This window comes from Rhinoraja longicauda, chromosome 1 (assembly GCF_053455715.1).
Source record: "Rhinoraja longicauda isolate Sanriku21f chromosome 1, sRhiLon1.1, whole genome shotgun sequence".
Classification (NCBI taxonomy): domain Eukaryota; kingdom Metazoa; phylum Chordata; class Chondrichthyes; order Rajiformes; family Arhynchobatidae; genus Rhinoraja; species Rhinoraja longicauda.
In genome coordinates this window covers 125,166,574-125,181,931 of record NC_135953.1, presented here as the reverse complement: position 1 = coordinate 125,181,931, position 15,358 = coordinate 125,166,574, and the positions used below count along the sequence as shown (strand labels likewise).

Here is a 15,358-nt window from a genome sequence, read left to right as displayed (position 1 = left end):
TGGCCCTTCGAGCCAGCATCGCCATTCATTGTGATCATGGCTGATCATCCACAATCAGTAACCTGTGCCTGCCTTCTCCCCATATCCCTTGATTCCACTAGCCCCTAGAGCTCTATCTAACTCTTTCAAATTCATCCAGTGAATTGGCCTTAACTGCCTTCTGTGGCAGAGAATTCCACAAATTCACAACTCTCTGGGTGAAAAAGTTTCTTCTCACCTCAGTTTTAAATGGTCTCCCATTTATTCTTAGACTGTGGCCCCTGGTTCTGGACTCCCCCAATATTGGGAACATTTTTCCTGCATCCAGCTTGTCCAGTCCTTTTATAATTTTGTACATCTCGATAAGATCCCCTCTCATCCTTCTAAACTCAAGTGAATACAAGTCCAGTCTTTCCAATCTTTCCTCATAGGACATTCCCACCATCCCAGGGATTAACCTCATGAACCTACGCTGCACTGCTTCAATAGCAAGGACGTTCTTCCTCAAATTAGGAGACCAAAACTGCACACAATACTCCAGATGTGGTCTCACCAGGGCCCTATACAACTGCAGAGGGACCTCCTTGCTCCTATACTCAAATCCTCTCGTTACGAAGGCCAACATGCCATTAGCTTTCTTCACTGCCTGCTGTACCTGCACGCTTACTTTCAGTGACTGGTGTGCAAGGACACCCAGGTCTCATTGCATTTACCCTTTACCTAATTTGACACCATTGAGATAATACCTCCTTGTTTTTGCCGCTAAAGTGGATAACCTCACATTTATCTACATTATACTGCATCTACCATGCATCTGCCCACTCACTCAACCTGTCGAAGTCACCCTGTAACCTCCTAACATCCTCTTCGCAGTTTACACTGCCACCCAGCTTTGTGTCATCTGCAAACTTGCCAGTGTTACTTCTAATTCCATCATCCAAATCATTAATATATATTGTAAATAGTTGCGGCCCCAGCACCGAGGCTTGCGGCACTCCACTCGCCACTACCTGCCATTCTGAAAAGGACCCGTTTATTCCTACTCTTTGCTTCCTGTCTGCCAACCAATTCTCTATCCATGTCAATACCCTACCCCCAATACCATGTGCTCTAATTTTGCTCAACAACCTCCCGTGTGGGACCTTATCAAAGGCTTTCTGAAAGACTAGATACTCTACATCCATTGGCCCTCCTTCATCCATTTTACTTGTCACATCCTCAAAAAATTCCAGAAGATTCGTCAAGCAGGATCTGGCCTTCATAAATCCATGCTGACTTGGACCAATCCTTTTACTGCTAGGCTTTGCAGCCCTCACGTCTAATCAGGTTTATGGCCATTCCAGTGGACTCCTGTATGACAAAATCATTAGATTTGCAAGATATGTGTGGCCTATTTTTAATTTCCTCAATTCTAATCAAGAAATCACTGTTCAAGTGGATGGAGACAAACTGCGCATTGCAGGTGAAGCTGAGAGGTCAAAAATAAGACCTATATGGTTCTAAATGTATGAGGTTGAGAATAGTGACGTCAAGGAACAGTGATATAAAATTAGAGAGGAGCTGTGGAATTGAATTCCAATGTCTGTATTAGAAATTATTTCAACATTCATACTTAGTTTGAAAAGGCAGATGAAAGAGAAGGAAATGAACGAAAAAGGCAACCGGTCGAAGAATGTGATTTAGCTTGGTTTTGAGACTGCTTGGGTTGAATGGATTATTTTGTATTGTGTAACCTTCATTTATTTGTTGGCTTAAATATGGTAAACCACAGGGGTACACATTCCTAAAATTGTTCCAACATTGTTGTTTTTATGGTATCTTTAGCATGACTTGGGGTGGGGGTTTGTGGAATGGGAAAGTGGTTCCCATATTCAAGCCGTAGGTTCATATGTACTCCGTTCTGCGGCTAGTTTGGTTTTGTACTTTGATTCCATTGTGTTATGGACTAGAGTTTATCCATTTTCATGGAGGCGTTCCAGAATTCAGCGCATGACAAGATTAAAAGAAGAAATTATTGCTGTTGCAACTGCACATAAAAGCTCTAAGCAGGTTTAGATGCCTGCCATTGGGAATTTTCTGTTCCTTGAATAGTTCAGTCATTCCACTAGGGTTTGGTCTGACAATAAACACCAGTATTATACTTTACCTCATGCAAGCCAGATGGTGATTCTAACTGCTAGCTTTTGCAGATGTTCATATCCAATAATCTATCCATAATTGATGAAACAGAGAGGTCAGATGTAATGGCTGCTTCTATTTCAGCAACAAATAAATGGTTATTGACAAAACAAGCTGTGCGCTGCTGAACGAAGACATACATGAAACCAGCAGCCACACAAGAGCAGTAATGGAAGGGGGAGTACAGCGTGTCAAATGGAGAATCTTGGACATATATATACAGTTTGGCTTGGATGCCAGTGATGATATGGAGGAAATGAGAGTCGTAGGGAAGGTGAATGATGCAAGGAGCATAACCTACCAACGAGAAAACGAAGGAGCTGCTGAGAGCAAGTGACTGGTGAGTGCATTTGCAAAGAATATTCAAAGTTCTCTTTTGAATATAGTGCTATGGCCTGGTTGTCGGGTTGCTGTTATCTTACAGTTATGTCAATAGTAATATACCTTGCTGTCAAGTTCCAATATCCTCCCAAGACATCGAAATCATAGTATATGCAACTACATGCTTCGGCACCAACAAGTACCTCGAACTAAACCACTGTGAGCTGCTCTTTAGGAAATACCTTTATTCTCACACATCAGAAAGTTTTTTTAATACTGCATAGAATTTTATATTAAAAAAGCAGTGAAAAATCACATTACTTTGACCACATTTTGCACTAAAATTAAATTCCAACGGCATCTTCTGTGCATCCACTATGATTGAGAAACGTTCAAATCTGAAGTACTTGGCAGGTTGTTTAAAGCAATATAAGGATTAAAGCCTCACACATTTTGTTAATTTATTTTGAAATTCTTTTATTTGTAATTATGGTAATGAATGGAGTGCATTTCTTAAAACAGGGAATACTTCGAAATGCTAGGCTCGAAGAATTATAATGAGACTCACAGTAAAGAAAATCCAAATGGCTTTTCAATTCCTGAAAAGCTTCTATCACATATCATATAACACAAATCTCACCTTTTCGACTGCAAGTTCTGTTCTTATCATATAAAATGAAAACAACCGGCAATGGAATTTTTCTGTCATATAAATAAATGCAATTACAGTATTAAGCATGTGGTCTATTTCATATCAGATATTACATTTGTGGTTCCAAAAAATGTTCGATACCTTCTCATTTTATCCACATTTCATTTTACTGGTGTAATTTGGACCCTCTGATTAGGTAAATTGTGTAGAGTTTTGAATGGTTCTCTGATTCAGCTAGGCTTTGGTAAAATAAAAAATAAACTTATCAATTTGGGGAACATAGTCATTTTTTTCACTGAAAGCTCTTTCCTTTGCATGTTGTATTAAAGTAAGAATAGTAAGGTAAATGTAATATTGGTTTACCTACCATGCATTTTGATCTGGACTTAACAAAATGTTTTAATTGCTGAATCTTACAATGCAATTGACTATATCCAATGGTATGTTCGCAAAGCATTGGAATGAAATATTTCATGCAAAAGTTCATAGATAAAGAAAAGGTATAAGTGTAAATATTTTAATGTATGTAAATGTTTGAAAAGCAAATCACAGATGCTGATCACAGATTTCATGCTTCAGGTAAATTGATCCAATTGAGTTAAATAATGGATTTAACAGCACAGATACAGGTATAATATGCATTTCATAAATTACTACATCTGTCGCCGGTTTTGTTTACATATCGAAATGATGAGCCATAAGGTAAAAATAATGCAATCATTTTTTTAAAAACCAACACAATGATGATTTTAAACAAACCAAACACTGTTAATTCTCTATTTCATGAAAAATATCTTGAAATATTGTTCCTTTAATTTTCAATAGGAGCTATGTTTTTGTACTTGAATGAGAAAACACTAATGAGGTAACAGTGGGAGGAAATGGTTGTCTTTTACACCAGCTGTTGCTGTTAGATCCTGACCGTAGCCTTCCGTAGAAAGACAGCCCGAGGTGGGCACATTACAACAGGATAACGGAGATGAAAACTCTGATGGAAAAGCAGGGAAACAACCACAGAGACCCCAGAGCACAGACCCCAGGAGTCTTGAGCTGTGTGGCAGGACCTCTTTAGCATTTCTCCCAGGCCTGGCCTGGCAATGAACAGCATATTACCACAAGGCAAAGTAGAAAGCTAGCATGCTCAGTATAATGATAATCAGATGTCCTAGGGGAGGAGGGAATTATGATCTAAGGCCTGTATACATCTGAGCTCCACTCAGATGGAGAAATGATTAATATAATAAAATATAAATGTAAATTGTACACAATGGCTCTTAAAAAGAAAACATTTGCCTTTTTTCTTATTGACACAGTCGGCATCTATATTCTATTTTAAGTATTCAAAGGCAAAATTGTGCAGCGCAGACTTCAATAAAATAATTTTATGCAGTATAATAACAACTAATGCCACTAACACAGAGCTAGGAACTATGAAATAATCAAAAAATTTAAACATTATATTATTTAAGATGAACTTTTCTTGGCATGCGGGCAACATTGCTGATTTTTAAGTTAAATATTTAAATCTTATATTTCCGTTCTATTTTTCTCCCTTTGTGCAGCTTGATTCTAATTTCTGTTTACATCTATCTCTGCCTCTAATTCTTTCCTCCATTTCTCCTCATTCCATACTTTTTCTGGCACAGACAACATTGAATGAGATGTCACAGGTCAGGGCCTTTCGGCCCACAATGTCTGTGCTGAATATGATGCTAAGATAAACTAATCTTAACTCTCATGGGTGGCATGGTGGCACAGCAGTAGTGTTGCTGTCTTACTGTGTTTGCAGCATCAGAGTCCCGGGTTCGATCCCGACTACAGGTGCTGTCTGTGTGGAGTTTGTGTGTTCTCCCCGTGACATCCCCGCGTGGGTTTTCTCCGAGATCTTTGGTTTCCTCCCATACTCCAAAGACGTACAGGTATGTAGGTTAATTGGCTTCTTGTACGTATAAATTGTCCCTAGTGGGTGTAGGATAATGTTAATGTGCGGGGATCACTGGTTGGCATGGACACGGTGGGCTGAAGGGCCTGTTTCCGCACTGTATCTTTAAACTAAACTAAACTGCCTCATATGATTCATATCCCTCCCTTTCCTGCATATTTTTGTGCTTATCTAAAATCCGTTACACTATTGTATCTGCCTCTGCCATCACCCTTGGTAGTGTGTTCCAGGCACCTATCACCCTGTGTGTAAAAAAACTTGCCGTGCACATCTCCTTTAAACTTTGCCCCTCTCACTTTAAAGGCATGCCCTCTAGTCTTTGACAGTTTCACACTTGGAGAAAGGTTCTGACTGTCTACTCAATCTACGCCTCGAATCAGGTCTCCTCTCAATCGCCGCATTCCAGAGAAAACAATCCAAGTTTGTCCAAACTCTCCTTATAGTTAATACCACCTAATCCAGGAAGCATTCTCCCTAACCTCTTCTGCATCCTCTCCAGAGCTTCTACATCTCTCCTGTAACGAAGCGACCACAACTGCACTCAATACTCCAAAATCTTAGAGAGCTGCATATCAATTCCTGATTTTGTCTCTTTTCTCTCCCTTTATATTTATCTCCTACATTTTCTCTGAATTTCCAGGGCATAAACGTTCCTTTATAAAGTTTGACCAGTTTGTTATCATTTTTAAAAACCAGGGTAGCATAGCAAGATCACAACCAAAATTTACCAAGTTGGAGAGGGTTCTCAACCCATAATTAGCTATGATGGTGAACCATGCAGAAGGGAAATAGAAGGGTTCGCACTTCAGAGGCCACCAGGAAACTGCTCCCAACACATCTCAGCAATAAAACACAGACTCTGAGGCTGCTATTTTGGATAGGAGAGAGCTGAGGGCTTGAGATACCAGGGAAAAGAAGTGGTACCTCCTAAGCATACTCCACTACATCTTTCCTTTTGCCTTTGCGGCATAGTCTATCTCAACTGCTCTTCATCCTATCCTTAATAACATATATTTCCTTTGGGAGTTTTACACACTTGCTCTGTTTACACTCGTTAATAGATCTCTTTCTTCCCTATTCTTTTCCTACTTCAAAAAGGTCTCTGAAAAAAATAAAGATATACTAAATGCAATTAAAAGGAGCTATGAAGATTATATTATCACAATAAAGTACAGTAAAAAAATGAAAAAATGAAACATAATCAATAGACCTCTCTCAACAATACCAATTTTAGTTTGTTTTTCATTTTAGAATAATATTGTGACATAACTTCAAAATACTAAGTTATTGTAATTTACTGCAACTACATAAATTTTGGCCTGGAAATTCGTACAAATGGCAGCAATGTTTTTCTTTCCAGCATCGTGCCAATGAAAATGAGTTATTTTTAGAGTGGAAGGTAGCTCCAATGATTTCTAGATCAATTTCCAGAAATGCTAGAAATTGAGTATATTTTTACGTTAATGGGAAATCAGAGCACCATTTTAACATGAACCCTCATTTAAAATGTTTATTGGACAAAAAACATGTTCATGTTTTAAGGGTTGCAAAGTCAGTACATTTCTCAAGTGTTAATGCGTTGAATTAAAACAATCTAGGGATAAAATGCAAAGAACCAAATACCAACATTGTACTTACAGTAATTGCTCTCTCTGGATCTCCAGTACTAAGGTAACCTAAAGCCACTCGATACAGAGCTGCTAGTTCCATCTTCTTATCGCCCCCTGGTGGAAGCAAATTTAGATTTAAATGTATTTTTGTCCACAGAATCTAAATTTCTTAAGCTTAGAACCAAATATATTAAACTAGAAATTTATTTACAATCCACAATATTTTAGTGCATTGTGAAGGTGAAATGAAAAGGATTTCTGTTTAATTTATAATCATAATACAGAAGAAATAGATGCAGAAGAGGTTATCTGGCCTCTCGTGCTTGTTCCATCGTTCAATGTTCTGATTTTAACCTTGACCTCACTTTCCTGTCGCTTTTGCATTATTCTTGACTTGTCTATATCCCAAAAATCTATCACAGCTTTGAATAAATTAATTGATTCAGTTTCTCACAATTCCAAAGATTTTTGACTCAGACAAGAAATTATCCTTCAACAGGGTGGCAGAGTGGAGCAGCTGTAGAGCTGCTGCCTCACAGTGCCAGAGTCCTGGGTTAGATCCTGACTTCGGGTGCTGTCCGTGTGGAGTTTGCACGTTCTCCCTGTGACCACGTAGGTTTTCACCGGGTACTCCTGTTTCCTTGCACATTACAAAGACAGGTTGATAGCTTAATTGGCTTCCTTAAATTGCCCTAATGTGTAGGATGCGAAAGTGGGATAATATAGAACTGGTGTAGATGTGAATAATGGTTGGCGTGGACTCGGTGGGCCGAAGGGTTTGTTTCCTTGCTGTATCTTTAAAACTAATCTAAAAACTAAATTAGTGGCTCCTTATTCTGAATCTCCATAATTCTATATATCTCCAGGAAAAATAACATCCTCATAGGCATAGTTATAAAGCACGAAAACAGGGCTTTTGGACCAAGTCATCCGACCATCTAAGCCAGTTCCATTAACCTGTATTTGACCCATATTCTTCTAAATCTTTCCTATCCATGTACTTGTCCAAATAACTTTTAAAGATATTTTCAATTTTATTTTATTTTAAAAGTTGTATTTGCCTCAGCTACTTCCTCTGACTTTTCGTTCCATATACACACCAGCATTTGCATGAAAAGGTTGTCCCTCAGGTTCCTATTAAATCTTTCCATTCTCACCTTAAACCTATGCCCTCTAATTCTTGATTCTCATACCCCGGGAAGACTGTGCATTCTCCCTATTTATTCCCCTTAGGATTTTGTACATGTCTGGATGATCATCCCTCAGCTTCCTGCACTTGAAGGAATAAAGTCCTCGCCTTCCCAACTTCTCATGGTCCTCATTCAGGTTCTTGTGTCCTGACAACATCCTTGCAGCATCCTCTCGGCATCTACAACTCCCATGGCATCTTACATGCTTCACAAAGATTATTTCTCATTTATCTAATCTCCAATGCATATAGATCCAATGTACACTAATGTTCTCATAATGCAACCCCTTCATCCTACGAATCAACCTGGGGAACTCTCTCTGAATTGCATCCAGTGCACAGCAGCAGAACAGTACCTGGCACTTTCATGAATGCTTTGCACCTATTGACCCACAGATTCATCATGTTGAGAATGCACACCTTTTGCGATATTCAGTTGGAATCTACTCCACTCAATTTTAATTTTTCTTTTCCCGATTTGGAAACAGATAGGTTAGTCACCGGAAATCGGTATTATATAGCTCCCCTTTCACAGCTCCATTAAAAAGTCACTTTTCCTTTTTCAATTATATTGAAGTCTGGCAGCTGCAGGCAACCACAGGAAAGAGTCCAAGTTGCTAAAGCTATGAGCGAAGTGTACAATCATTTGCCACATTGCTTCAGTCATGGTCTTTCTAGGTGCGGTGTAAAATGGAAGCTAGAAGAGAGATTGGATGGGTATATATAGCTAGAGACACTAAAAAGGAGAGAAAGTAGGATTCAAACACACAGATCATACATCATTGAAGGGAATATATAAAGCTAAACCCCTGACTGTATCTACGAAGAGTGGCATATCTGGTGATAAAAAAATAATAGGTAGTGATGACCCCACAGCCTTCAGACAGAGCTTCAAACACCTGCAGGTCTGCTGGTAGAAATAAAGGTCTTTATCATCCTGATCCTCTTAGCCTTTGGATCATTCTAGGCAATTGAGGCTGATTGATGCCGTGTATTTTGTTTGCAGCTCACTGCAGCATTAGAGAAGTTACTGATAATCTCTATTCAAGGTATGGAGACTTCATCCCTTTCTCAAATAAAAATCACACCAGAAACACTGAACAGGTTTTTGTTTTTCATCTCTTCAGTACAGTTCATTGGTCAGAAATTGGGGATGTTGAGGATACATGGCTAAACTTACTTGGAAAGTAACCCAGAGGCCTGAACTAACATTTCAGAGGTGCGAGTTCAAACCCCATTTAGGCAACTGAGGGGTTTAAATACAATTATTGATTTAGAATTGTTCTAACCACCCTTGAAATGATTCAGCAAGCCAATTAGTTTAGTTTATTTTAGTTTAGAGATACAGTATGGAAATAGGCCCTTCGGCCTACTGAGTCCATGTTGACTAGCGATCACCCATTATCCCAGTTTCGCATCCGACATGCTCGGGACTATTTACGGAAGCCAGCTAATTTGCAAACCTGTACGTCTTTGGAATGTGTGAGGAAACTGAGCATCCGGAGAAAAACTCACAAGGTCACAGAGAAAAGATACAAACTCCGTACAGACTCCCACGGTCAGGATTGAACCTGGGTCTTGGGTAGCAACTCTGCCATTGTGTTACTGTGCCACCCTTTAGATAATGATATTAGTTATATCATAACTGTTATTTCTAAAGGAAAATAAAAGATAAAACCAGATCCATCACTCAACATTGACATTGGCACCATATTCACACATGGCAAAGTCACTCCCAGTCCCGTCATCCTTGCAAAGTGCTTCTCGCAAACATCTAGAAAAGGGTATTTAAATTGGGAATACTGTCCCCAATCTAATCAAGCAACTGCCTGACAGAATCTTATCTTAAAGTCAACATGTAATATGTCTACATGACAATTCCTAGGTATGTTCTGTCCCACTGGCAAGGCAGACTTACTAGACTGTACACAGGTACGAGAAGATAGCTCTGGGACTCCTCTGAAATTTTATTTATTCTCTTTTTCCATTCTTAAGTAAAATCTTAGCATGTTTCTTGATTGCATCTGCTAATGTTTTTTTCTTGCACACTCTTCTTTCTAATATCTGTCTTTATTTCACGTTTGCACCTCCAATAGCTCAAGGCTTCTGCTGTGTGACAAGGTTCCCCACTTCTCATATTTGCTTTTTTGCTTGGGGGTTCCATAGGGTTTAACTTTGGGAGTTTGATTTTGAATTTATTGTGCAGATATTTGGTCTGAACACCCATCAGACTAGATTCTAAAATTTATGTCCTGTACTATATCTCCTTTTTATGGTTGATAGGCACTGATTCAAAAAAGAGTTCCCTTGAATATGACTTAAGAAATATGTAGCTTCTAAACTCTTTACTCTCCGTCTGTGCTTTTAGGGTGGTTAAAATTGCCTACTATTGTTTAATTTAGGATTTGTCAGAAGCCTCCACATTGCCCTTCTATTTTCATTTGACTATTTGGGGCCCTTAGTACACATCCAACAATGTCATTTCCCTCTTCTGTTTTTCAGTTCTTTTTTTTCACAAACCCAGTAAAATCATTGGGTTATTCTTCATTACATCTACTTACATGCTTTGTTCTAGCATTTGTCCTCAAAGTAACAATCACCTCCATAAATTAATATTGTTGTCCATCTCCTTTCTTTACCCTCCCTCATCTGAAAATCCTGTTAAGGAATTTCAGCTGTTATCCTCTCCTGGTATAACCCACATTTTAGCAATGCCCAAGACATCACACTCCCGCGTATTTTAAGCCCTCTCAAATTAAGCACCCCTTGACTTCAAACTTCCTTTGTTTCCTTTATTCCAGCCTTTACTTCGTCTGCCTTTCACATCACTTCACTGCCTACCTTTTATATTTATCTACTAAATCCTTAAGCTTATATGTATCCACCTCTCTCCCAGAGCCACCCTCAGACACTCAACACTAATGCCCCAATAATCTAAAGCCCTCCTTCTTATACCACATCTTCCGCCATATTATCCATCAATTTCCATAATGATGCGTGACATTGGTGGTCATTGGAAACTGCCATCTGTAGGTCCTGCACTAACTTCTTGTAATCATCATTATTCCTGCTATTGACATTGATACCAATATAGATCTTGGCATTTTGCTATCCTCTCTCTACAGATCGTTTTGTAGCCACTGTAGTCACACCAATTGTTGTTCATAGTCCAAAATATAGACCGCTCTTCCACATATCACTTCCTACATCTAGGAGGCATTATGGATTTCCCACATCACACAGTATGCGGATTCCACAGGACTGTGTAAATACTCTGATTCTATTTTCAGAACAAGAACTAAAAATCCAGGAAATCTCCTAGGTCAGCACTCATCACTTGTTATTTTCATCCTAATTTATACTTATTTATTCGTATTTTAAATACCAAGCAACATGTTGCCTTCTTCGCACTATGTTCCCATGCCGACAACATTTGCAACTGTCACACTGTTCAAGCTGCAGTCACTCTGAGCGTTGGCAAATGTTTACTCAGTCACTCAATTTCCCCAATTGCTCAGTCTGCCTCTGCTGAAAGGACCTATTCAGGTTGATCAGTTTTAGCTGATTATTTGTTCTTATCTGTTAACTGCCACTGAAAGGCAGCTTGTTTAGTTTTAGTTAACATAGTAAAAGAAACAAACTAAAGTCATATTTTAAATGCAAAACTTAACTAAAGTTTAGAATAAGACTCCTTTTGTACCAATTGCCTCACTGACTAAATTTGCAACCTTTGCAACATGTTCATGCTGTTTAGGGTGTATCCCAAACGTGGACTTTATGATTTCTGAAGCCATAGCAATGATTTCAGACACCCGCTGAAATATCCCCATAAAACATAACCGGGACATAATTAGAACTAAATTGGTTCTCTATACATCACTAGAAAATGTCAATTTAGCCAAGGTAGAAACCAGACTGTTTATCATGAAGTCACCTCTGCACACTTACATCATCAGGAAGCTGGCTTCTTAGGTAGCAAATGGAACTACTTTCTTGCCAACAAATATTACTGTAATTGTGATTATGCTGGCTTGATGATATGACCTCAGAATGTGTTAATCACTCAATCACTCCATATAATTCTAGTAAAGGCAGACTAAACTAGTGCGCAATTAAAATGTGCTAAACTAGACTTACACAACTTTCCAGAAACAACTCCTGTTAGTTGTGGTCTTCTGTAACCTGCCTCCTCCTGATCTTATTCCCAAAAGTACTGAATCACACTCACTACTCAGACTCCTAAGGAAACAACACAGCCAGTTCACTGGGTTATATGGAATCCCACAGAAGTTGGTGTTATCTGTAAAATTGATTTATTGACAAACATTTGACCAATCATTGCTTTGTCCTTACTTACTTGATAGCATGATCACTGGCCAGCATTCTTACACTACTTTGTACATTGGCTTGCAATGACTTAGACATTATACAGCTGTGCATGTGGCAAAGGGTAATTTTGAAACTACTATTTAAAAAAAATATTTATTTTTATTGAAGGAAAGATACAATACGAAAAAACGTAATGCATTACATTCCCCTCCATTTTGTTCTTTATATATAACAACAAAAATAACCCTCACCCACCCTCCCTGGACACCCCTTTGCAGCTGATGTGTTCACAATATATCATATCACAAATACAAATGCACAATTTGACAGCAAAACCTCTACATTCTTCCAAGGCGCAGGCCCATACATATCTACAACATGTCAGATGGTTCAGGATTCTCTCATTCATTATGCATCAGCCATCCTGTGAGGTAATCGGCACTTGTGTAAACAAAAATAAGTAAATAAATAAAAGTAAAACATAATTAAAGGCAGATCCCCAACTGCAATCAAGTGCCCTCAGTCAGTGGGTAGTTCTTTTAGATTCTCAAAGTATGACAGAAAAGGTTCCCATTCTGAATAAAACTTTTTCACAGACCCCCTCAGTGTAAATTTGATCTTTTCTAGTTTTAGAAAAAACATTACGTCCTCTAGCCAAGCGGCAGCAGATGGAGGAGTTGTAGATTTCCAGACCAGCAAAATTCTCCAACGGGCCAAAAGTGATGTGAATGCAATGATGTCAGATTGGTTTGCATTTAAACCCAAAGTTCCATCTGTTACGCCGAATACAGCTACAAGTGGGCAAAGCCTCACTGTCACCCCAAGGACTTCACTGATGGTTTTAAAAACCACTGTCCAGTAGTCCCCAAGTTTGGGGCATGACCAGAATGCGTGAGCTAGATTGGCTGAAGAGAAGGAGCACCTGTCACAGCCAGCGTCTGTCGCCGGATGTATGTCGGCAAGCCTAGCTTTGCTTAAATGAGCCCTGTGTAAAACTTTGAATTGTATGAGCCCCAATCTTGCACATGATGACGAGGAATTAACTCTTTTCAGTGCTTCTGTCCAGCATTCCTCAGACAGATCCATACCAAGGTCATCCTCCCACCTAATTTTAATTTTGTTCAGGTTTTGATCCCCTAAAGACATCAATTGAGAATATAATGCAGAGATCAGTCCTTTATTTGCAAAGGTAAGAGTGAGTTTATCCAACCCTGTGACAGACGGGAGATCAGGAAAAGAAGGAAATGTTTTCATGGCAAAGTGGCGGATCTGAAGATATTTAAAGAAATGATTATGTGGGAGGTCATATTTTCTGCACAGGTTATCAAAACTATCAAATATGTTGTCAGTGTATAAATCCTTAATGCACTTAAGACCATTCAAACCCCATTGTCTAAAGGTTGAGTCAAGTGTAGAGGGGGGGAATAAATGGTTACTGTGAACGGGACCCAGAACTGAAGCTGATGTGAACTTATAGTGACAGCGAAATTGATTAAAAATTTTGAGGGTGGATAGTACGACAGGATTGGATGTGAATCGAGAGGATTTCAATGGCAGGGAGGAATATACTAAAGCTGGAAGTGACGAGGAGTAACAAGACTGTGACTCAAGCAGACACCAGTCTGCATCTGGTCGGTGGAGCCAGAATAATATCTTTTGGATATTAGATGCCCAATAATAATGAATAAAACTGGGAAGGCCCAGTCCACCTACTTCACGACCTCTTTGGAGAGTACACTTATTAACCCTTGGAACCTTATTGCCCCCATATAAAGGAGGTTATAGATTGGTTAACTTTGTTAAAAAATGACTTGGATAGGAAGACCGGCAAACACTGGAACAAATAAAGAAATCTGGGAAATACAGTCATCTTCACCGACTGTACTCTCCCAGCCATAGTAAGTGGTAGACTACGCCATCTCTCAAAGTCAGCCTTCATTTGGCTAACTTGAGGCGTATAATTAGCTTCAAACAGAAATGTAAAAGAGCGGGTAATGCGTATTCCTAGATATACAAAACCATCTTGAGATAAGGGAAAAGGCAAGGATTCCTGTCGGATCTGTAGGGCTGGGTTGATGGGGAAGCATTCACTTTTTTGGAGGTTTAGTTTATAGCCAGAGAAAGTTCCAAACTGATCTAACAATGACACAATAGCAGGGATGCTAGCTGCAGGGTCTCTCACATAAAGAAGGAGGTCATCGGCATATAGAGACACACGATGTTCCATGTTTCCTCTCCTAATGCCCTGAAATATTGTGGTTGATCTAAGTGCAATAGAAAGAGGCTCAATTGCAATCGCAAAAAGAAGTGGAGACAGTGGGCAGCCTTGGCGAGTGCCCCGTGTTAATGGAAAATACTCAGATCGTGAATAATTTGTCTGTATACATGCTAAAGGTGAGTGATATAATAGCTTGACCCAGGCTGCAAATTTTTTGCCAAGTCCAAACCTCTCCAAGACTCTAAACAAGTATGGCCACTCCACTCGATCAAACGCCTTCTCCGCGTCCAAAGAAATAACGACCTCCGGACGCGGAGAAGCACTGGCCGAATAAACCACACTGGCCAGTCAACGGATATTAGAAAAGGAATGACGATTGACTCCAATGGATTCCTGTTACTTGAGACTGATTCATATGCACCTCTGTTACAATACCAAATGCCCATGTGGACAAGATCTGCATCTGCTTTATGTTTGATCTGTGGTCATTGACATTTCTATCCACTCTAATGATTATATAACCTTTTAAATCACTCTAATGATCACATAACCTTACAAAGGTATTGGCATTAGAAATAATTGTTTCTCCAGTGATTCACTGGGTGGTCCAGCGCTCTGGAAGAGGCAACAACATCATTATTTAAAGCTGGAGTAAGCTGGTGCTTACATTAGAAACCTTGCACTTTACACTTTGCATGCCAATGCTTATTAAAGGCACAAATCTGTTCGGATAGACCTTACTGCACAAACATATTCTTGGGCAATCATGTTACCAGAACAGGCTGTGATGTAACCAGTCGTATGCTATCTACTGTACACCTATACTTTTAATACAATATTTAGTGACATGCCGAATCTCCTCAAACTACCAAGGAGGTGGAGGTGTTGGTGAGCTTTCTTCGTAATTGATGAATGTGCTGGTCCTGGGTTGGATCATTAG

General features: G+C 39.3%; 1 protein-coding gene across 3 annotated transcripts in view; it reads right to left on the bottom strand.

The window, feature by feature from the left end:
- ttc29 (tetratricopeptide repeat domain 29) overlaps window positions 1-15,358 on the bottom strand; it is a 237,649-nt gene that overhangs the window by 129,297 nt on the left and 92,994 nt on the right. For all 3 annotated transcript variants that reach the window (XM_078406097.1, XM_078406087.1, XM_078406107.1), the window contains one exon: window positions 6,711-6,796. In XM_078406097.1, coding sequence (XP_078262223.1) covers window positions 6,711-6,796 — 86 coding nt within the window. The remainder of the gene's footprint in view (window positions 1-6,710; window positions 6,797-15,358) is intronic.